This window comes from Lacerta agilis, chromosome 13 (assembly GCF_009819535.1).
Source record: "Lacerta agilis isolate rLacAgi1 chromosome 13, rLacAgi1.pri, whole genome shotgun sequence".
In the NCBI taxonomy this organism is placed as follows: domain Eukaryota; kingdom Metazoa; phylum Chordata; class Lepidosauria; order Squamata; family Lacertidae; genus Lacerta; species Lacerta agilis.
The window spans coordinates 4,007,728-4,029,080 of NC_046324.1; the positions used below are offsets into that span (position 1 = coordinate 4,007,728).

Here is a 21,353-nt window from a genome sequence, read left to right on the forward strand (position 1 = left end):
AGGCTGCAAGCTTAAAGGGTTTATAACTGTGTAGATATTTATCATCTGGAAAGCAAAAATGTACCAAAACAGGTCTTGTTATTTTGTCATCTTCCTCCTCTTTGCAAAGGAAGCATTTCCCCTTCTTTCTTTCATACTTCCCTCCTCCTCTTTTTTGCTTTCTCTTCCCTGTGAAAGCTCACCTCCAAATTGGGGCAAGCTGGGCAACTGGAGGCGAATCTCCCCAGTGTCCCTGGTGGTTGCTCAGTACTATAACAGCCAGGGTCCCAAGAAATAATGCCATGACCCCAAAGGAGCCTTCCGTTAGATTTCTCCCAAATAGCTGTTCCTCTGTGCCGTGTTGCAAACTGCTTTTGAAACAGGACAGGAAATTCAAAAAGCTGTTTACAATGTCAAGGGCCCTGACTGGTTAACACAGGGTGTGGCGAGTGGAGCGTTGAAGCTTCCACAAAATCTCAGGCACTCTGTGGATCAGAGCATTTGTTCTTGATGAGAAATCAGTTCCATGCAAATCCCCAACAAAGCAGGCTACAGGTATCTTTAGCTCATTACTGTTCAGTCTGTGATGTTGTGGTAGTTAGGCAAGCTTTTCAGTGAAACAGAAACTACTGTCAAGCTGGATGGTTGAAGAATCTTGTTTAACCCAGAAGCTTGCTGTTACAGGAGCTCAGTTCCAAGGATTGGCAAGCACCAGGATCAGGCTATAGGCAGGTAGAAGACAGGTAGTGTCCCTGCTACCTCTGCAATGGGTTGGATCCAACTGACCTTGGAGATTTGTAGCAGGTGGGGGCATGGGGTTGGCTCTGTGGCATCACCTGGTGACCAGAAGGAGTCTCGGCTGTGGTGACAGTGGCCTGACTTAAAAGAGCTGCTGTTCCTTTCTCTGGTCAGCAGCTGCAGTGGAACAGGGAACAAGCTTTGAGTTCCTACTGAGTCTGACACTGGCCATGTTACATGAGCCTGGTTAACCACTAAGAGTCTGTGTCACTCCCAACATTTGAAGTATGGCAGATTGGCATGGGAGGTGGGATTTTTTTCTGTGTTGGTGAGTGAATCAGTGGAAGTTGCAGCCCCAAACAACTGGAGAGCTCCAAGCTGTGGAAGAATAGAACCTAGCTCAATCGCTGGATTTTATCACATTTCAAACTCATCAAATCCCATTTGGTGCCTTGAGTATTTTATGAAATGAAAAAAAATATGGAAAATGAATACTTTTGCGTCAAAAGGTCAAAGGGCATGTATAAACTATCAGTCCACATCCCCAAGGGGTTTCTATCCTTGTAGAAGCTGGTGAGGAATTATCATTGAAAATGAGGTTATCCCACTTGCTAGTGGGGAAATTTGCTTTCTGTGATCTTGAAAGGATGTCATGAAGAGGGGTAGACCAATCTGTCAATATAAGTTTCTGTCTCAGTTCCTCATTTCTCAAAGTTGAAGTCCAGTTTCCCCTATTTTCTGCATCCACATGAAAATAGTTTTCATGCACATTTCTCATAACTTGCATTTTTGCAAGCAGTTTTTCCTAATGGAAAATGTAGACCTTTTTCGGCTGGATCCAGAACAGTGCAAATTTCAAAGACTAGCTGTGTTTTGGTTCTCGTTGTTTCATGAAATGTGAATTAAAATGAGAAACTATCTGGCCGGAGCTGAGTATTACTAATATGCTCAATGTGATCTTAATTTAGGGGTTGCTGCCAGGGAGACGGCACATGCCTTGAAGACTTTGGCACAGGCTGCCCGAGGTGTTTCTGCATCCACCAATGACCCAGCAGCAGCCCACGCAATGTTGGACTCGGCGCGAGATGTCATGGAAGGCTCAGCAATGCTAATCCAGGAAGCAAAGCAGGCTTTGGTGGCTCCTGGAGATGCAGAAAGCCAACAGAGGCTGGCCCAGGTGAGGCTGGGTGAAATGGAGAGGGTTTGGGGGGCCCACTGTGCTCTTGTTCAGCTCCCATTCAGTGCAGCAAAGTTTGTGCAGGAGACTGTCTCAGTGGCTTGTGCCCTGTGACACCCATCCATCCATCTCTCCTTCTGCTGCCCTTAACGGTGCCTGGAATCTGCCACCCAAGGCAGATGCTTCATTCATTTTCCAACCTGTCTCATTCCCCTGAAGCATTTGTCTCAGCTCCTTCCAAATTGATCTCCATCTGTACCTACACCAGGGTAGGGATGGATGGATGGATGGATGGATGGGTTTCTTGTGGTCCATGCCACTTCCATCTTGCCAAAGCGGTTGCCAACGCCCACACCCTGTTGGTGTTGAAGGCCAAGAATGTGGTGGTTCAAGTGGCTAAAGACACGGTTCTGCAGGACAAGGTGATTGTTGTCCCCATTCCATGTGCCCTCTGCACCTCTCAACTGGAGGCCTCCCTCTGGTGTCGTGGAGGAGAGCTCTTGGGGATGGTCTGTCAGTAGCTGCTCAGAGACAGGTGCTTGGCACAAGGTGAGAAGAGGCCTCGAGAAGTCAATAAAAGAAGGCCCAGGAACTGTGATTCTTGCATTGCAGCGGGTTAGACTAGATGACCCTCTAGATCCCTTCCAGCTTTGTAGTTCTATGATTCTATGATTTCTACATTTTTGGTGAAATATTAATATTTAAATATGCATGTTGTTGCAGAGATATGCTTTTAACCCATGTTTTATCTCAGCGTACATCTTGCTTAAAGTACTTTACCATATAATATGGTGGGGGGTGTTAACCCATATTAGTATCTTTTTGAGCTAAGAGATGCATTGCAAAATTCAGAGAAGTGTGAAAATCAAAGGAGAATTGTGTTCTGATTCATATATTAGTCCAAGAGCTGCAAATTAGGTCAGTTGGCTTGAAAATCTGGTCCAATGAAATGCTCCTTCCTCTGTCCATCTGGATGCCGTGTGGCTTCTGCATCGTTCTCTCCCGCCCTTTGCCTCTCCTCCGTTGTCAAAATTTAGATTATAAGCAACTTGACAGCAGGGATTTCTGACTGCTGGTGCCTATCTAAGCTGCGAGTACCACAACCTACTTTGATTATTATTCATTTAAAAGATTTTTTTATACCCGATGGATGAAGACAGCCAGACAGCCCCTGCCTACAGGTTCCAGATGTCACTAACTGAGAAGGAACTCAGTTTCTGGTTCAGCCTTCCAAGGAGATAGATAGATAGATAGATAGATAGATAGATAGATAGATAGATAGATAGATGATAGGCAACTATGGGGTGCAGCACTCATCTCGCTTTTCAGGCCAAGGGAGCTGGTCATGTGGCCAGCATAACTAAACCACTTCTGGCACAACAGGACACTGTGACAGAAGCCAGAGCACATGGAAACACTGTTTACCTTCCCGCCGCAGCAGTACCTATTTATCTACTTGCACTGGTGTACTTTTGAACTGCTAGGTTGGCAGAAGCTGGGACAGAGCAATGGAAGCTCACCCCATTGTGCAGATTCAAACAGCTGATCTTCTGGTGGCCAAGCCCAAGGGGCTCAGTGGTTTAGACCATAGTGCCACCCACGTCCCTTTTAAAAACATAATAATATATGGTTTACAACAATGTCTATATGTAGAATAAACATTTAAAACCAGAGACCATCAACTAACCATTATGGAAAGATGTACTTTTATTGCCTTCATAAGCTTGGCAGGATAGAAAAATTTAAAAGTTGTCCCAGAAGGCATCTGCTGAATCTCTCTTGGCAGAGTATTCCACAGGACTGGGCTGATGACGCCAAAAGGCTTGGTTTCTTGTTGTTGTTAAATGAGCTTCACCAACTTTGGGAACAACCAACGATGCTCCTGCAGATGATCTCAATAAAGGAGCTGGGATATAAGGATATAAGGGTTCAGGTGGTCTCCGAGGTACCCTGACCTAAGTTGTTCAGACCTTGAACTTAGCTTGGTAGTAGATGGGCAGCCAGTGCAGTTGTTTTAACAATAGGGTCACGTGTTCTTGGCCATGCGTCTCCACCATCATTCCGGAAGAATTTAAGCCTCTGAAAGCGTCGTCCCTTTCCCACATCCTCCTGGAATGTTGGGGCTACTGGCTTGTGGGGGTCTGGTACTGAGGGGAATGCACTGCACACATTCTCAGAGATTGTGGGCTGCATTAATTTGAATTCTCTTTGCCATGTTTTCCCCCTGAAGGTGGCCAAAGCTGTCTCCCATTCTTTGAACAACTGTGTGAACTGCCTTCCTGGCCAAAAGGATGTGGATGTAGCATTGAAGAGCATTGGCGAATCTAGCAAAAAATTGCTTGTGGAATCGGTGAGATACTTTTTAATATATGTATGTTGTTGTTGTGGTGGTGGTGGTGGTAGGTTTTTGTTTTTAATGCAAAGCTGGCCTTAAAAATGGTTACTGCAACCTCCAAGAAGCAGAGCATTACTCTCAAAAGAGTTGCTTGCTTGTAGACTTAGGTCCTACATAGAAACTTGTGGTAAGATGGTGGTACAGATGTGGCACCATCCATTCCATCACCTCAGTCCACCTCATGTGTAACCAAGCTTTCACAAGGCTCACTGCAAGAAAGTTTGAGCAGCATGGCCTAACTTTGGGACAGTTGGCATAACCCTTAGTTAGTCCTTGGATAACCAGCCTGGTGCCCTTTCAATGTTGCTGGACTACTACAACTCCCATCATCCTGGCCATTGGCCAATGCTAGCTGGGGCTGATGGGCATTGGAGGCCAACAACGTCTGGAAGGCACCAGGTTGGGGTACAGGAACTGCTGTAATTCCTGTCCCCTACTGTAACTAAACCCTGGTGCACATAACCGAAACAACTGCACATTTCCCTCTGTTCCATCCCTTCTGTGTGCTCCAGTTTAGACTGTAAGTTCCATGGAGCAGGGACTCTGCAAAGTGCCGTGCACTGAGGTTACTGTATACAAAGCCATTGGTAACTTACCCACAACCCCTCTTTCTCTTCCCCCGCTGCTGCCTGGTAGCTGCCTCCCAGTTCAAAATCATTCCAAGAAGCACAGAGTGAACTCAACCAGGCTGCAGCTGACCTGAACCAGTCAGCAGGGGAGGTTGTCCATGCCACACGGGGCCAGAGCGGGGAGCTGGCAGCTGCTTCCGGGAAATTCAGTGAAGACTTTGACGAGTTCCTTGATGCTGGGATTGAAATGGCTGGGCAAGCTCAGGTGAGGTGCCTTCCTCCACCAGTTTGCTCTCTGGCTGGGCAGGATGCGGTGAGGGGGGAAGCGATTGGTCGTGGTTGTTGGGGTGGGGTGTTTCTCAGCTACTTTGTCAGCTTTCCTCAGAAAGGAACAGTGGGGTGTAAATGTTGAAATGAAAGGAATGTCCGAAGGAACAGTAGAGGAGAAGACAATAGCTCTTTTCATGCACCTGAAGGTTCCCACATAGGAGAAGTTACAGGTAGATAGCCGTGTTGGTCTGTCATAGTCAAAACAAAATAAAATAAAAAATTCCTTCCAGACTGGAAAGAGAAGTGGCTGAATTGCAACTAATCACCAAACTTAAAACCATGGAGAAACCTGGTCTGAACAAAGACATTGGATTCTTATCTCATTATACATGACAAAGCTATCTTTAGCCATCTCACCCCTTGCCTTTCTCTGTAAGACCAAATTGCAGGTTTTCCACACCTATCAGCTGATCACCCATTCCCACCACCCTTCTGAGTAATACCCCTCCCCACTCCCTCACTATATTTAAGGGTCTGGTGACTTCCGTTTCAGTGTATCTGAAGAAGTGTGCATGCACACGAAAGCTCATACCAAGAACAAACTTAGTTGGTCTCTAATGTGCTACTGGAAGGAATTTTTTATTTTGTTTTGTTTTCACATAGGAGAAGGCAGAGTCTTTGTTCTCTGATGCTGTTCCAGAACTAGATCTCATGGGATCATGTTGGAGGAAGCTTGACTTGGGTTGAACATTAAGAGAAACCTCTTGACAAAGCAGTGGGGCAAAGAGACCCATTTACTAGAGGGGGGGTGGATCCGAAAGCTAAATGGGGTTGGGGATGGAGGATGTTCTAGTTCTAAATTTCCTGCACTGGACTATATGACCTCCAAAGCTTCCTACAGTGTTTATGATTCTCTGCATGGTGTATGACCCTATCACATCTCACTCTGTCCAGCTCCCATCCCCCTGGCTCGTTCACTATCACTTAGCAGGGAATCAGCATGTCCATTATAGCAACCTAAGAAGAGCTTGCTGGATCCGACCTGTGGCCCATCAAATCCAGCCTCCTCTTCTGACAGTGGCTAGGCAGATGGGAAACCTGCAAGCAGAACCTGAGTGCCAGAGCCCTCTCACCTCCTGCAGTTTCCAGCAACTTGTATTCAGAAACATTGCTGCCTCCTGTGGGAGCGGGTTCCATAGCTTAACTGCGTGCTGCAGGAAGGAGTCTTTTTTTCCGCCTGTCCCGAATCTTCCAACATTCAGCCTCTTTGGATGTCCATGAGTCCTAATGTTATGAGAGAGGGAGAAAAACCTTTCTCTTTTCACTTTCCCTGTACCATGCATAACTTCCTAAACTTTTCTCTAAACTAAAAAGTCCCATATTCTGCAACCTTTCCTCATAGGGAGTTGCTCCGCCCCCTTGATCATTTTGGTTGCCCTTTTCTGAACTTTTTGCCTATGAATATCTGTAGCTGCCTTTTCCCTAAGGAACAGCAGCAGCAAGGGAAAGTTCTTCCCAGCAAAGGGCAGCTTGAGAGCAACCAGCCTGCCCTCTGCCTTTGCTTGTCTGCTTGAGAACTCCAGTCCAAACTAGATCTCAAAGGTGTTGCTTCATCAGCACAGCCCTCATTTGCTCTGCTATTGTCTGGGCGGGCAGCTGAGTGACAGTGCATGTCTTGGTTTATACAGGGCCACCTGCTCCAAGCGCTGAGTGGGCCAGAACCTCCCTGTGTATGAAGCAAAGACCACTCTGCCCTTCCCTGTCTAGCAGGCCTGCCAACATTAACAGCTGCGCAGCCACCCATGGTAGCTTGACATCTTGTCGTGCTCATGAAAATGAGAAATAATTAAGCCCTTGCAGTCAAGTCATGCAAATTAGCTGCAGCCCTTTTAGCACTTGCTATAATTTCCGGTGTAGCCTGTGGTGCAGAGTAAGCTGCCCTCTCTGCTGCTTGCCAAACAAGTTGCCTTGTTCAACAAGTTGATTTTAAAGCACTTCCCTCCCCCACCCCCCACTTTTTCCGCAAAGGCCCCCACTTGTCAAAGCACCAGGCACTTAGATGCGACTCCTTTTGTCTTTGCATGGAGAATAACCCAGAGTAAGACTCCGTTTTCGGTCCCAAGCAAGCTGGGGCCTTCCATGAAGACGCCCTTCAGAGCTGCAGATGCAGTGCTTAGCCTCTTTGCTGCCTTCCCATGCCCTAAACCCATGCCATGATCTGCCTCTTTGGCATTACAGACAAAGGAGGACCAAATTCAAGTCATTGGGAACCTCAAGAACATCTCCATGGCTTCCAGCAAGTTGCTTCTGGCTGCCAAGTCTCTCTCGGTGGATCCCGGTGCTCCCAATGCCAAGAACCTCTTGGCAGCGGCTGCAAGGTAAGGGCCAAGGCGGAAGTGCAGTTCACCTCTCTGAGTAGCTTCTGTTTTCCAAATGAACATAAAACCCAGGAGTGGTCAGCAGGGAGGGCCACTGCTGCTTACCTAACCTCCTAGCAGGATTGGCTCCACTGGTGCATTTGTTCCCTGGTGCCTTGTGTGACGGATTGGCCCTAGGGTGGAGGAGTTATTACATCCCAGCTCAGAAGGAGTTAATCCATCTTCCTCTTGACAGACAGTTCATCCTTTGGGGGCGGGGTGGTCCCCGGTTTAAAAGGAGGGAACAGCTGTTTTGGCAGTTGAGAAGAGGGAGGGTGTGTGTGGAGACAGGGAAGAAGAGGGGTGTGGGGCCAGGATAGTGGTGGTTAGGCTAGGATAGGATGAAGATTAATAAGTTATACTGAAAGAGTTTATACTTTAGATGTAACTACTTGAAACATGATGTTCTGAAAGAAAGAAAGACTTGTTTTTGTTGAGAAGAGAAAAGAGTCATTTATTTGGTCCAGCGATATATGGATGCTCATGAGGAGGTGAACTCAGGGAAAAGACAAAACTGACCTGCAGGGTGATAGTTTGTGTCTTGGAGTTTCCCTCAGGAGGGGCAAAAGGGCAGAAACCTTGGTGAGACTACACAGTTGCTAAAAGGGTTTAGCTAACTGACGCAGTGGGGGGAATCTAATGAGAGAGAGAGCCCCAGAACTGATAGAGCTGAGAGGTATTCTCAACCCAGGAGCCCAGAGCAATATATATATATATAACAGGCCACGACAGCTGGACAAGAGAACCCCGTTACTAAGTTATCCCTAGTTATAATAAAAGGGGATTATCCACACAGACGGACCTCAAGGATTGAGGTGGGGTGGAAAAAAAAAGTGACCTGGAACACCTCAGAAATAATACACTAAGTAACAGAGGGGAAGTTGGCAGGGAGGTTCGTTGCACCTTGGACCTCTCCCTCTCTCTCCTGGTAAGTCATTGTGACCCCCCCTCCATGTTAGAACACCAGGTGAGCACCACCAGCCCTCCCTTCCAAGGACTCATAATCAAACAAATGGGAGGAAGGAGAGCAGGGAATATATAGATCTCTTTTAGATGGGACCCACATGCCTTAGAAGTGGCTTTTCTGTATGTCAGCTTCCCATAAGCTGGTACTTTCAAATGTTTTGAACTACAACTCCCATCAGTCCCAGAATTGTACTGGCTGAGCCTGATGGGAGTTGTAGTTCAAAACATCTGAATGGCCCCAGCTTTGCGAACCCCCTGCCACCTTTGTTCACCGGGGGGGGGGGGGGACCTTTGCTTCCGCTGCCATCTGTACAGTGCAAAACAAAATCTGCCAATGGAGGCAGTGCCGTTACAGAAGTAGCCCCGAGGATAATTTTATTTTTATACCGCCCAGCATCCAAAGATCACAGGGCTTTTTACAATGTAAATACACAAAAATACATGCCATAGCGACAGATAAAAGCAATAACCTCTCATGGACTGTTTTCCTCCCAAACAGGCATTGTGTCGCCTTGCTTTTTGTAAACAGTTCCTTTTTCATCTGGCGTTTGGGTTTTCCCACTAGACGGATGTAGCTTTGGGTTGAGGGGGTTGTTTCCTGGATTAGAGAGATATTTGTTGGTTTGTTGTCTCTTTTAAAATTGATTTTGCTATTAATTGTCTAATTGGTTTTACTAGTAGGGGAGAATTTTAGGAGACTGTTTACTAGCTTATTTTGAGAACTCTGTCCAGAGCCTGCCCTGCCATTAGACAGAATTAGGCAGATGCCTCAGGCAGTTGATTTTGGGTGTCACTTACAATTATTGATTTCTTACTGCCAATTCAAAAATAATTTGGCTGCTCTTGGGTACTATGCATCTTAAACTTCTTAAACTTTTCTGGCAGGGTGGTGGTGGCTTGCCACTTGCTTCTCTAATCAAGCAGGCTACCTCATAGCAGGGCCTCCTGTGATCTACTCTGATTACCCACATTGTTGGTCTCTGAGATGTGCATGTCTCTTGTCTTCTAGGGCTGTGACTGAGAGTATAAATCAGCTCATCACCTTGTGTACTCAGCAAGCGCCTGGCCAAAAAGAGTGTGACAACGCCCTCCGGGAACTGGAGGTAGATCTCCACTTGATTGCAGGCTCACTGTTCTTGGGGGGGGGGGGGCGTGACTGGCAAAGCATGCTTTCATGATTAAGGGTGTTGGTGGCTGTCCTCAAATCCTGCCCCATCAGGACCTGGAGAGTTGCTTGCTAGTCAGCTGACTGAACGCTCAGCAGGCTGGAACTCGAGTCTGCCATGCTAACTGTCTAAACAAGAGTGCGGTGGATCAAGTGATAAAACATCAACGCTTGGTGTGAGGGATCCTATTCCCTCCCCTTTCAATACTTCCCCAACAGTGACTCTCCCTAGGTTTCACTGACAACTAGGATGAATCCTTCATATGGGAGGTGTCTCTGGGGGTATCTCGGGGCTCTACGTTTGAATACCTCTTGCCACCTATGGGATCTCCCTACCAGGGTTCCCAACTACTGCAGTTTGCCTTCCCTTTTAGGCAAATAAGTGGCTCACTTGGCTTCACTGTCCAGCCCTCTGTATGACAGGAGAATAAGCAAACAGTTTCCTCTTCCACAGGAAAGCTTTGTTCTCTCCTCTTAGTCACACCTCTTAAGGTACTGATCCACTGCCACAGTCAGCGAACGTTTAAGCACATTTAACTTTATTAGGTAACTTGAAAACATGGATGTCTCGGGTTATTACTGGTACAAATCTTCTTCTCATGTAATTCAGCTTAGTTATAATATTTCCTGCATCCCTTTAGCAATGGTAATGACCTTTCCTCCCATTCCCCAAAGCCTAACCTCGCAGTTTCTCTTTCTAATCCTCCACACCCGACTGCCAAACCCCCAACTGCCTTTCAAGGTTGTTCCCCCTCCTTTTAGAATGCCAACTAGCTCCGCCTCCCAGGGAACACCTACCTAACATGGGAGTGATAGGTTAGCCCATGATGAACCTGAACCATCAGCAGGCAATATTCCGCCACACTTGGCTGCCATTATTTTTTGACGGCTCGATTGCCACAGCTTGACTGCTACAACCCAGGAAACCTTACATCTCTTACTTCCATAGACAGTGAATACTAAACTGTATTAGCTGCGTAGCTTTGTTTCCAACTAGTATCATTCAAAGATCGCTGTTTTGTTTCCATTGATTTGTGATAGTGGCCACACTATTGTTGACATCAGCTTTCCCCATCCTTGAGATCCTAATGTTTCTGGACTCCAAGGCCCATCATCCCTGACCCCTGGTCACCATGTTTGCTGGGACTGCTGGGAGTTTTTGTCCCATCTGCCTCTGGGAACACAAGGCTGGGTTTCCGTGATGCCCTTTCCCCTGGACGAAACAGATAAAATATTCTGTTTGTTAAGTTCTTGGATATTTATATATTCATTACCGTGCCTGTTCTCAGTTTTTGAGATTATTGTCATTCACATGTGCAGATTCACATGTTAATGCCAGTAATTGTTGGCATTATTGTTAATTTCTGAAATTAGCTTTACTTTTCTCCACTTTGGGGGCATATTCCAGTGAACATTTATTGTCAACGTACATTTGGTGCCTTTCTGAATTTCTCAATGTTTGCCAGATTCATTTGGGATTGTTGACATTCAACAAACTTCAGGTATTCCTTGTAACATAACACACTGGAGGCTGAAGTGAGCCAGTGAGTTGTTTTTTTCCAGGGTAACTGCCTGGAAGATATGAGTCTCCTTGCGTGTATTCTTCCAGCCAGAGAAGGGGCCTGATCAAAGTGTCAAAAGTGTTCATATTGTTGACCACATATGTGACAATTTTATTTCTTCCTGCAACCAACCCAGAGATACACAGACAAAAGAAGGGAAGTTATATAAATACACACATGCTGCTTTTATTGGGTGGGGGGTGTCATACAAAGCAGTGTACAAAACTAAAATCAATCCATAAAATTGCAATTCAACATTCTAATATAACAAGCCAGACACAAAAAGCTGGTTTTCGTTTCAAAGCAGTAGATTTAAAATGGATTCATTCCCATTCCAAGAAGGGCTTTGCTTAATCAGCTCATCCAAGCACCCTAAGAAAGTGTCAGGATGCTGTTAGTGCTTCCCACGAGTAACAACCCACAACTCCAGATCTGTATATTTACAGTATTTTATTATACAGATACGTACGAGAGAGAGAAACAGTGCATGCTACCATAAAATAATAATAATAATAATAATAATAATAATAATAATAATAATAATAATAATAATAATAATAATTCAGTCAATTTCAGATCCCCGAAGTGGCGCCCTGCATGAACACCCCCAACACAGCAATCTGGGAACCCTTGATCTTTTCCTCCCTTCCTTCCGCTTGAGCCCCCTGCGCTCCTGGGGTGATGGGACTACCACCTCCCCCTCTGTTCCCAAGCTGCTCAGTGGCATGTGGGCTCCTCTCACCTCCCCGTTGGGCTCGTCGCTGCCTCCTGGTGGTCCTCTGACAAAGGGCTTCATGGTCTAGCATTTTTACTGCATTGCCAACCATCACTCGTTCCCCTCTTATTTTCAGACGGTTAAAGAAATGCTGGAAAACCCCAACGAGCCTGTTAGCGACCTCTCTTACTTTGACTGCATTGAAGGTGTTATGGAAAACTCCAAGGTAGCCATTGTATTTTCTTTCCACCTGCATGTTCAGTTTCATGACCGGTTGTCCTAAGTCATATTTAGCACTCCCTGAAGTGGGGTACAGGAGCCTTCTGGCAGGTGAGCGGGGGAGCAAAATCCTGGAGCTACAGCTTTCTCCAGCATCCAAAAACAAGGAGATTTTTTTTAGTAGTTATGTCAAAAATACAGTCCACCCTCCCTCCCCAAAGAGAGTCCAGGCTGCTAATAGTAGTCAAAACACTATATAGAAAAACAGTGTAAAACAACACTTGAGCAGTGCTAAAGGACCTGCAGTGAAAATCTTCATAAAACTAACCTCCAAAAATCTAGAGCCAGGAAGGGGGACCTTTTCCAGCCAGCAGACCAGATCCTGGTGTCTTCCCGCCCCCCCCCATCCGCCCCCCCATATTCAGTGAGCCACATGGGCAGGTGGGGGGGGGTGCCCACCTGCCAATCAGCTCCTGATCCGCAGTGTGGAGCTAAAACCAGTAGGAAGGTGATTGTATTAATTAAGATAATACGTATGAATTGATTTGAACAGTCTGGTGTGCCTTCTAGGTGGGGGGGGGGGTGTTGTTTTTGTTTGTTACTATGTTATGTAGTTCTGTGTTTTTGTACTGTAAATCACTGTATTCCTCTGATGAAGAGCATTGTAGAAAATAAATAAATGAATAAGTAAATATTAATAGCATTGCATATTATCAAGTATTGATACTAATAAACAAGGCTTATTAGAAGTATGTAGTATTAGTAAATATCAGCGTATGGTTATTAAGTTTTGTTGTGATTTCTAAAGCAAGGATTGAATTGAAAGTCTTGAATTGCTCCCCCCCCCCCCAAGGTTCTGGGAGAGGCGATGGCTGGAATTTCTCAGAATGCCAAGACAGGGGACCTCCCAGTCTTCGGCGAGTGTGTTGGGGTGGCTTCTAAGGCCCTTTGCGGCCTCACTGAAGCAGCAGCTCAGGTGAGTTTCAGGTGACTAATGTACTGAGCAAGGTTTTGTGCATTGGTGGGTGACGGTGTGGTTGAGCTTCTGCAAGTACATTAAGGTGTTTCAACTGCTTGCAAAGTGTGAGGATGGAGGGACTGTCGGTCGGTGGTCTTTTTGAGTGTTTGGAGCGCTGTCTTGGTGGAGTTTCTGCTAGACTGCTTATTATGTATGTATAAATAACATTTTAGCTATCAAGCTTGCTGCTGGCCCACTGAATGACCACAGCAGTGGCTGATTTGCCTGTGAATGACTTTAGCCATGGGCATTAGCATTAGGCCAGTTTTGCAAATAATGCTTAAATGGCTTCTTTGCATTTTTCCGTGCCTGTAATTGGAATGCAAGACCTGCCTTGTCTAGGAAGAACTTTGGATGAAATAATGACTCTCTTCCTTCCACTCTCGGTTTTGCATGATCTCAAGTGAACTAATAGGCGTTCATTGTGCGCTTCTTGAAAACCACCTCTGAGTAGTCACAATGCCTTTGGTTTTTGCCTAGGCCGCTTACCTGGTTGGCATCTCCGATCCCAACAGCCAGGCCGGTCAGCAGGGGCTTGTTGATCCTATCCAGTTTGCCAGGGCCAATCAAGCTATCCAAATGGCATGTCAGAACTTGGTGGACCCAGGAAGCAGCCCATCCCAGGTAACTTTCATCAAGGTTGCCAGAGGCATTTTGCTGGCTCGTGCTCCACAGCCTATAAGAGGTAGAAATAGCAGTCTTGGGTTCCACGTGGCCTGAAAATAGGGGTATACTTCATATTTTAATTGGGTGTGAACTTGGGAACTTCTATATGCAAGGCATGAGCTCTGCCCTCTCAGCTATGGTCTGTTTCTTACTAAGCTTGCAGCACAAAAAATTCTATTGCTACTGCCAAAGTATGGAAGCAAGCAGTTGCTCCTGACTCTGTTACATAACAGAGAAAAATTAACAACTATTTCCTATGGAGAAAATCACTAGTTTATTTATCAGAGGAAATTTTTCCCTCTCCCAAGTATCTATTTCACTTATTTGGGGGGCAGGGAGGCAAGAATAAGGATTTGTGAATACCTGTTCAGAGGTTTAAAATGTGTTTGGACTGAATTCCATTTGGGAATGTTGTGTTTGTATTTTACAGGTGAATGAATATGTTTTCCTCTTTTTTTGTAAATTTCCAAAATATAAAGATGCATTTCCTTCAGCCATTAACAGAAATATATAAAGCATGTGAACAACCAACATTTTTCAAACTCTTGTCAACATGTCCGTGGCCATTCGTGTCTTCTCTTTATCTTATTTTGATCTGTAATCAAAGCAGCAATTCTCTACCAACTTACCTGGGAGTGAGCCCCATTAAACTGAATGGGACTTACATCTGAGTAGACATGGATAGGACTGAACTAAAGGTAAAGGGACCCCTGACCATTAGGTCAGGTCGCGGAAGACTCTGGGGTTGTGGCGCTTATCTTGCTTTACTGGCCGAGGGAGCCGCGTACAGCTTCCGGGTCATGTGGCCAGCATGACTAAGCCGCTTCTGGCGAACCAGAGCAGCACATGGAAACGCCGTTTACCTTCCTGCCGGAGTGGTACCTATTTATCTACTTGCACTTTGGCGTGCTTTCAAACTGCTAGGTTGGCATGAGCTGGGACCGAGCAACGGGAGCTCACCCCATCGCAGGGATTCGAACCGCTGACCTTCTGATCAGCAAGCCCTAGGCTCTGTGGTTTAACCCACAGCGCCACCCACAGCTACAAGGAGAGAAAAAGCTTGCTGGTATCTCCCTAGATCTCTCAGCGTCCAGGTAATCAGCAATGAGACCTGGACCAGCCCTACCTGTATTTTGTTTGCTCTGAAACAGTCCATGGCTAAGGATCTTGCCAAACATTTAAATAACCAAATGGCTCTTTAAAACGTGTCTACTGTCTATGCCGCATCGTTGGGCCAAAATACAGTGTCCAAAAGAGCTCAAGTTCCTTTCTTCCTAACTCACCGGTGCTTCAGAACACAGATGGAGAATTAGCAGAGCAGCCATTCCATCACTGAGCTACGTCAGGGCCAGCCCAAGACATTTGGCTTCCTGAGGCAAAGGGACAAGATGGAGCCTGCAAAAGCTCACCAAACTGTTGAATCCTATTCTGACACTGGCAGTGGAACAGCATCCTCCTCTGTACACCTGAGGGGCAGGCCTCATGGCATACGCAGCTCTATCCACTCCCCACCCCTCCACAACTGCCGCCTGAATTGACTGCCTCACTCTGCCTCACTCTGCCTCATGGTAGAGCTGGTCCTGTCTGTGGTTCTGTTTCTGCCCCCTCAGCCATGTGTGCGTCTTTTGTTTTGCAGGTCTTATCAGCAGCTACCATTGTGGCAAAGCACACTTCTGCACTGTGTAACGCATGCCGCATTGCTTCGTCCAAGACAGCCAACCCCGTTGCAAAGAGGCACTTTGTCCAGTCTGCAAAGGAAGTGGCAAACAGCACTGCCAACCTGGTTAAAACTATCAAGGTATGAGAGTCTCCTGCCGCTGTACTGTCAAGACAGCCTCAGTCAAACAAAGGCTTAAATACTGTTCATCTCTGGGTCCTTTTTTAAAAAAAAGGAAGTCATTTACAGGAAGTCGTTTCTCCTTCTGTGGGAAAACGGGGTTTGCAACCTACATAGGAACTGCCATTTTGAATCTCTTAGGGAGCCATTATCCACCTCATTCCTGGAATGCTTGAGAACAGCTGTACTGCTAGAATGCAATTAACCTAATGTATTTGTGATTAGGGAATTACATTTTAATTCTGTTTTTTCATCTGGAGGTTCCTCCCGTCTTCATTACAGGAGAAAGAAGACCTTGCTCTTGGGAAAGTGCGGGTTTCAAAAATGAGCAAGGAGAAAACTGTTCAAAAGTTTTATTTCCCAACATTTATTTGAGAGAGCAAATTATTATTATTATTATTATTATTATTATTATTATTATTATTATTAACCCACCCTTAACCCAAGGTACCAGGACAGGTTTCAGCAATTTAAAAACATCATTAATAACACAATATTAAAAACTTAAACTTACAAAAACGTAAAATTATAAAAATAAGGTGAGTCCTGAAAATATGCATCTCAAGTGTAATGTTATTAGAATATATCTTTCTCAATCCCTTCTGCAATTTGTAGCAAAGTAGCTGATTGTTGTCTGATTGAAAATATGAAAATGAGTTATTTATGTGGCTTTTAAAAAGTGAAGATAAGTAAAGAGCCAGCCATACTTCTAGAGAGTCTCTTGGATCTCAACAGATCCCTGTTCACACTCATCTGTATGTTATTTGTATTTGTAATATTAAATTTATTACCCGCCTCCCATTACCAGCAGGTTTTAGGGCTGGTGACAGCAATTTAAAATCCAGAATTAAAAACTGTTAAAACATATCGCATTCACAAGAATAGCGTGGGTCCTTAAAACACACATTTCAGCTGTCAAAGGCCAGGGTAAAGAGATGTATCTTCGGCATTCACCAAAAGCTGTTTCATGAAGGTGCAGGACTTGCCTCTATGAGGAGCTGACATGATCTCTGCTTTGCATGGGTGTCACAGAATTCAGGAGCAGCCAAAAACCTGCAGGATATTTTCCTGGGAAAACATAGACAGAGAACTCATGAATGGTTCTGGTGATGAGCTGGGAACCTGACAGGCCCCTGTAAGCATCATACACAAATCTGGGGTCAAGCTGACTGAATGGGAAGATCTGGGTTATTCTATTTTAACATATTGTCAGATGGAGTTAGGCTGGGATGTGTCATCCAGTGAACTTCACAGACGAGTGGAAGATTCAAGCCCAGCCTTCCCACATCTAAATCTGACGCCTTCTCTCCAGTACACCACAGCACTTAGTGGGTGGGGGGTCCTGGCAGCATCTTTCAATGTTTTGTGTACACAATAACTTCTCGAACCCATTTTTATTTTTCTTCACTAGGCCTTGGATGGTGACTTCTCAGAGGATAATCGGAATAAGTGCCGGATTGCAACTGCTCCATTGATTGAAGCTGTGGAAAACCTAACAGCCTTTGCATCAAACCCTGAGTTTGTCAGCATCCCGGCCCAGATCAGTGCTGAGGTAAGAGAAGTGCTGTATTAAATTAACTTCATAATGATGCGGAGCCTGTCTTTAGCTTACTGCAATCTGATCTCCAGTTTTCTGGTCTTTGGGGACATTACAAAGCATCTTGGAAAAGCTTGTTTACAACAATTTAGCTCACCTTTTCTGTGCTTTAGAGAAGCAAGCTGCTTACATGATCTATGTCGCAATTGCCATGTCGGCTACATGGTAACCTCACATTGGTTTTGTTTAACTCCCTCCCTCCCCTTTCCTGTGAAACTCTTGTAAGTAAAACTATAGCCCACTCCAGGGGTTCTTCCACATGCAATTTGGATCAGGTGAGGATCAGCCTCAGCCAGTACAATTGTCGGATGCTGAGGCTGGTGGGAGTGCGAAACCCCTGGAGGACACTACGTTGGCAAAGTCTGGACAAAACAGGTCAACAAGCTATGATCTGATCCTAGGTTTGCAGGGATTACTCAAACCATAGTCTCTTGGTTTCAAACCTTAAGAACTGAATTGAGGCATGCTAGAAAAGGTAGGAAGAGAAGCAGCAGCAGCAAATGAGTTCACATGCCATTTCTAATCCAACAAACCATGGTGGTTTAGTCTGGGGTTCTTACTGTGGAACTAAAAACCAGTTGCTTCCCTCTTTGCAGGGTTCTCGGGCACAGGAACCAATCCTGACTTCCGCCCGGACTATGCTAGAGAGCTCGTCCTCTTTAATCAAAACTGCTCGCTCACTGGCAATCAACCCCAAAGACCCTCCCACGTGGTCCATTCTCGCTGGGCACTCACACACCGTGTCCGAGTCCATTAAGAGCCTCATCACGTCCATCAGGTGAGTCCTTTTGTTTTTATAGGCACTTGCAGTGTGGATACCTCTGCCCCTTCCTCCATCCCATGTTCCCCCATTCTGCAGGAACACACACCCTGCTCATGCTCTATATTTCAGCAAGCTGGAATATGTAAAAACAAGTATGGGGAACCTTTCTCAGCCCAGGGCCTGCTTTCCCTCCTGGACAACCTTCCAGAGGCAACGTCTCAGCGGAGGGCAGCAGGTCCAGAGGCAAAAGCGGAGGTGACATTTGCCTTTTGGGCTACATTCGAACACTGCAAAAGTCAGGGGTTTCTGCACATGCAGAGCCCTCTGTTCAGGCAAGCAAGAGGCAGTAACACAGTTCCAAGTATACAGCCCAGCCAGGCAAAAGCCCTTGAGAGGTGCATGGATGAGGGATGGTGGGAAGTGTGTCTGGGGTCAGAGAGAGAGTCCTGGAGCATTGCACTCAGCTCCCGAACTTCCAGTTTTGCAGTAACTACAGGCTGCCTTCAGGGGTCAAGACCTCTAGAATACTCTCTCAATCAGGCCCCTCTTTGAGGTATGTTTCTCTCTCCCCCCCCCCGCCCTCTTTTCAGGTCTTTTTCCTGTGTGATATGTACTGTACTCTGTTAATGTATGATATATGTTTTATGTTGTGTTTGTTTTAGTTGCTTCTTTGTATTATACCTTATGATTATTGTTCCCATGTACACCGTTCAGTGCTCTGGGTGCTCATTAGTAGAAGAGGGAGGTAAAAGTGAATGATTATCAGTACCTTTATTTCCAGCGTTTGAGGTGGGAGTGCCGTTCCCTGTTTAGGCAAAATGGCGCCACCCATGTTCAGGAAAGAGGTATCAGCCGGCTAGGGAATATCCTAAAGATTGAAGAAGTGCAAAAGAATCTGTGAGGGGGAGTTATTGGATGCGTATGGAGCATGCTCAGTAGCCACAGAATGCAGACTGATGGGGTGGGGCGAAGATAGGGGGTGGGAAGAGAGATGGAAAATCAGGGGGGGGGGCTGGAATCCTGTGTTCTTTAATATTTTGTTGCCGTTCCCACTTGTTAATTATGGTTATATTCTCTCCCCCCCCCCCGCAACTTCACCCTTGACATAACAATCCGCCATACATTCTCCAGAGACAAAGCCCCAGGCCAGCGGGAATGTGACTACTCCATAGATGGGATCAATAGATGCATCAGGGACATTGAGCAGGCCTCACTTGCAGCTGTCAGTCAGAACTTGGCCACGAGGGATGACATTTCTGTTGAGGTAAGCAAAGCTGTGCATTACCAATGAAGGAAAAGCTGGGCCTCCTTCTCAGCCAGGAGTGTGTCTGTGTGTGCGAGGGGAGGGGGGAAGGAGAGAGAGAGCGGGAGAGAGAGAGCGCTCTGAATCAAATTAATGTAGTTGGCAGTGCAGGGTGAGGGCAAACTGAACAGGAAACACACTATAAACTGCTATAAACTGACTAGAAGATTTTCCCATGATGCATTGCATTCCTCTTGCTAACTCTCTTCCAGGTGAGCGAACCTGGTCCAGCAACACAGGTGGTAAACTGACATAGGTTGTTTGCAAAATGACAGGTTGAAATTCTTCAGGGTGAGGCTCTTAAGTTTACTTTTTATTTTAATGCCCAGGGGAGAAAAGAAGCATCTTCAAACAACCATAAGCAGCTCAGCTTCATTCCCTCTTCCATTTTTTAAGCAGGAAACTAGAATCCTACTCGGAGGGAAAACTTATTTCTCTTGTTTTTACAGAGAGAGCTTAACATGAAGTTAAGTTTTGTGTTTAAAAAAATCTGGCCATCTGCATTTGCTGTAATTCAGAAGGCCTCAGGTTCAAACTTGGGATCTTCAGCTGAAAAAAGATCAGATTGCAGCAGGTCATGGCGGGAGGGGGGGGGCAAGTCATCTCTGCCTGACTCCCTGAAGTCTGCTAACCATCAGAGTGGATCGGAGGCTGGCCTTTGGCCCCCCAAATGTTGCAACTCCCATCAACCCCAGAAAGTGTGGCCAATGCAGCATATAGTTAAACTATGGAACTCACTTCCTCAGGAGGCAATAATGGCCAGCAACTGGGATGGCTTTGAAGAGGACTGGAGAAATTCATGGAAGGGAAGGCTATCAGTTGCTCCTAGCTATAATGACGGTGCTCTGCCTCCACAGATGGGGGCATTAATGCTTCTGAATACCAGTTGCTGGAAACCCCCGGAGGGGAGACTGACGCTTGGGCTCAGGTCCTGCTCGCTGCTTTCCCACAGGCATCTGGTTGGCCCCTGTGAAAACAGGATGCTGAACTAAATGGGCCACTTTGGGCCTGATCCAACATACTTTCCTTAGATTCAGCAACATCTAGAGGGCCATAGGTTCCTCACCCCCAAGGAAGATAACGCTGGACTGGGTGGGCAAAGAATTTGTCCTGGCATATGGGAGCCGATCATAAGGAGGGACAGAAATGGCAAAATGAATACATTTTTTTCTGTTTTCCTGTTTTTATTCAGCTTCACAAAATCAAAATCATGGTAATACATCAGATAATTGAAGTCTAGTAGGGAGCTCCAGTGGTCATCTAGTCCAACCCCCTGCAACTCAAGAATCACAGCTAAAGAATCCTTGACAGATGGCCATCCAACCTTTGTTTAAAAACCACCAGGGAAGGACAGTCTACCACATCCCACATCTCAATCTCTCTCTCTCTCTCTCTCTCTCTCTATATATATATATATATATTACAGTCCCCCCTCACCCCACAGAGAGAACAAATGTGCTTTTCAAAATAGTGCCTCTGTATGTCTTTCATGTCACCAAGCACCTCTGCATTTATTACGTTTCTGTCTGTGGTCTGACATGTCCATTTTGTTTGTTTCTCAGGCCTTGCAGGAGCAGCTGACATCAGTCGTCCAGGAAATTGGGCATCTGATTGACCCCATTGCTACAGCCGCTCGAGGCGAAGCCGCTCAGCTGGGCCACAAGGTAGGAGGCCACAAAATGGCCACTCTGGGGGAAAGTGGTGTTATTGGTCTGAGGCAGATTCGTGAAAAGAACGCTGACTTGGGGAGGCGGCCATGTGGGATCCACTGAGGAGGACTTGGGGAGGCAGCTTTGGGATCAACTGAGGGCAGCAGAGGGCCTGTGTGCCACATTAACCAGGCAGCCATTTTGAAGTTCTGCTGACTGCAGAACACTACTTGGTTTAGCCCAAGTATTTTAGAGCAATTAATTCTATTCATTATTTGGTCATTTGCTTCTGTATTTTTATTATTTTATGATCCTGTGCCAAAGCCAAAGGTGGGGAAAATGTCATTA

At 45.9% G+C, this 21,353-nt stretch overlaps 1 protein-coding gene across 2 annotated transcripts in view; it reads left to right on the forward strand.

Moving 5' to 3' along the window:
- The window catches only part of LOC117056322 (talin-2), a 154,503-nt gene extending 133,369 nt beyond the window's left edge, over positions 1 to 21,134 (forward strand). For both annotated transcript variants that reach the window (XM_033166532.1, XM_033166533.1), the window contains exons 27-39: positions 1,686 to 1,894; positions 4,125 to 4,244; positions 4,926 to 5,123; positions 7,367 to 7,506; positions 9,521 to 9,614; positions 12,090 to 12,179; positions 13,026 to 13,148; positions 13,671 to 13,814; positions 15,493 to 15,654; positions 17,105 to 17,245; positions 17,887 to 18,068; positions 19,185 to 19,317; positions 20,919 to 21,134. In XM_033166532.1, coding sequence (XP_033022423.1) covers positions 1,686 to 1,894; positions 4,125 to 4,244; positions 4,926 to 5,123; positions 7,367 to 7,506; positions 9,521 to 9,614; positions 12,090 to 12,179; positions 13,026 to 13,148; positions 13,671 to 13,814; positions 15,493 to 15,654; positions 17,105 to 17,245; positions 17,887 to 18,068; positions 19,185 to 19,317; positions 20,919 to 21,128 — 1,946 coding nt within the window. In that variant the 3' untranslated portion in view covers positions 21,129 to 21,134. The remainder of the gene's footprint in view (positions 1 to 1,685; positions 1,895 to 4,124; positions 4,245 to 4,925; positions 5,124 to 7,366; positions 7,507 to 9,520; positions 9,615 to 12,089; positions 12,180 to 13,025; positions 13,149 to 13,670; positions 13,815 to 15,492; positions 15,655 to 17,104; positions 17,246 to 17,886; positions 18,069 to 19,184; positions 19,318 to 20,918) is intronic.
- The last annotated feature ends 219 nt before the right edge of the window (positions 21,135 to 21,353 follow it).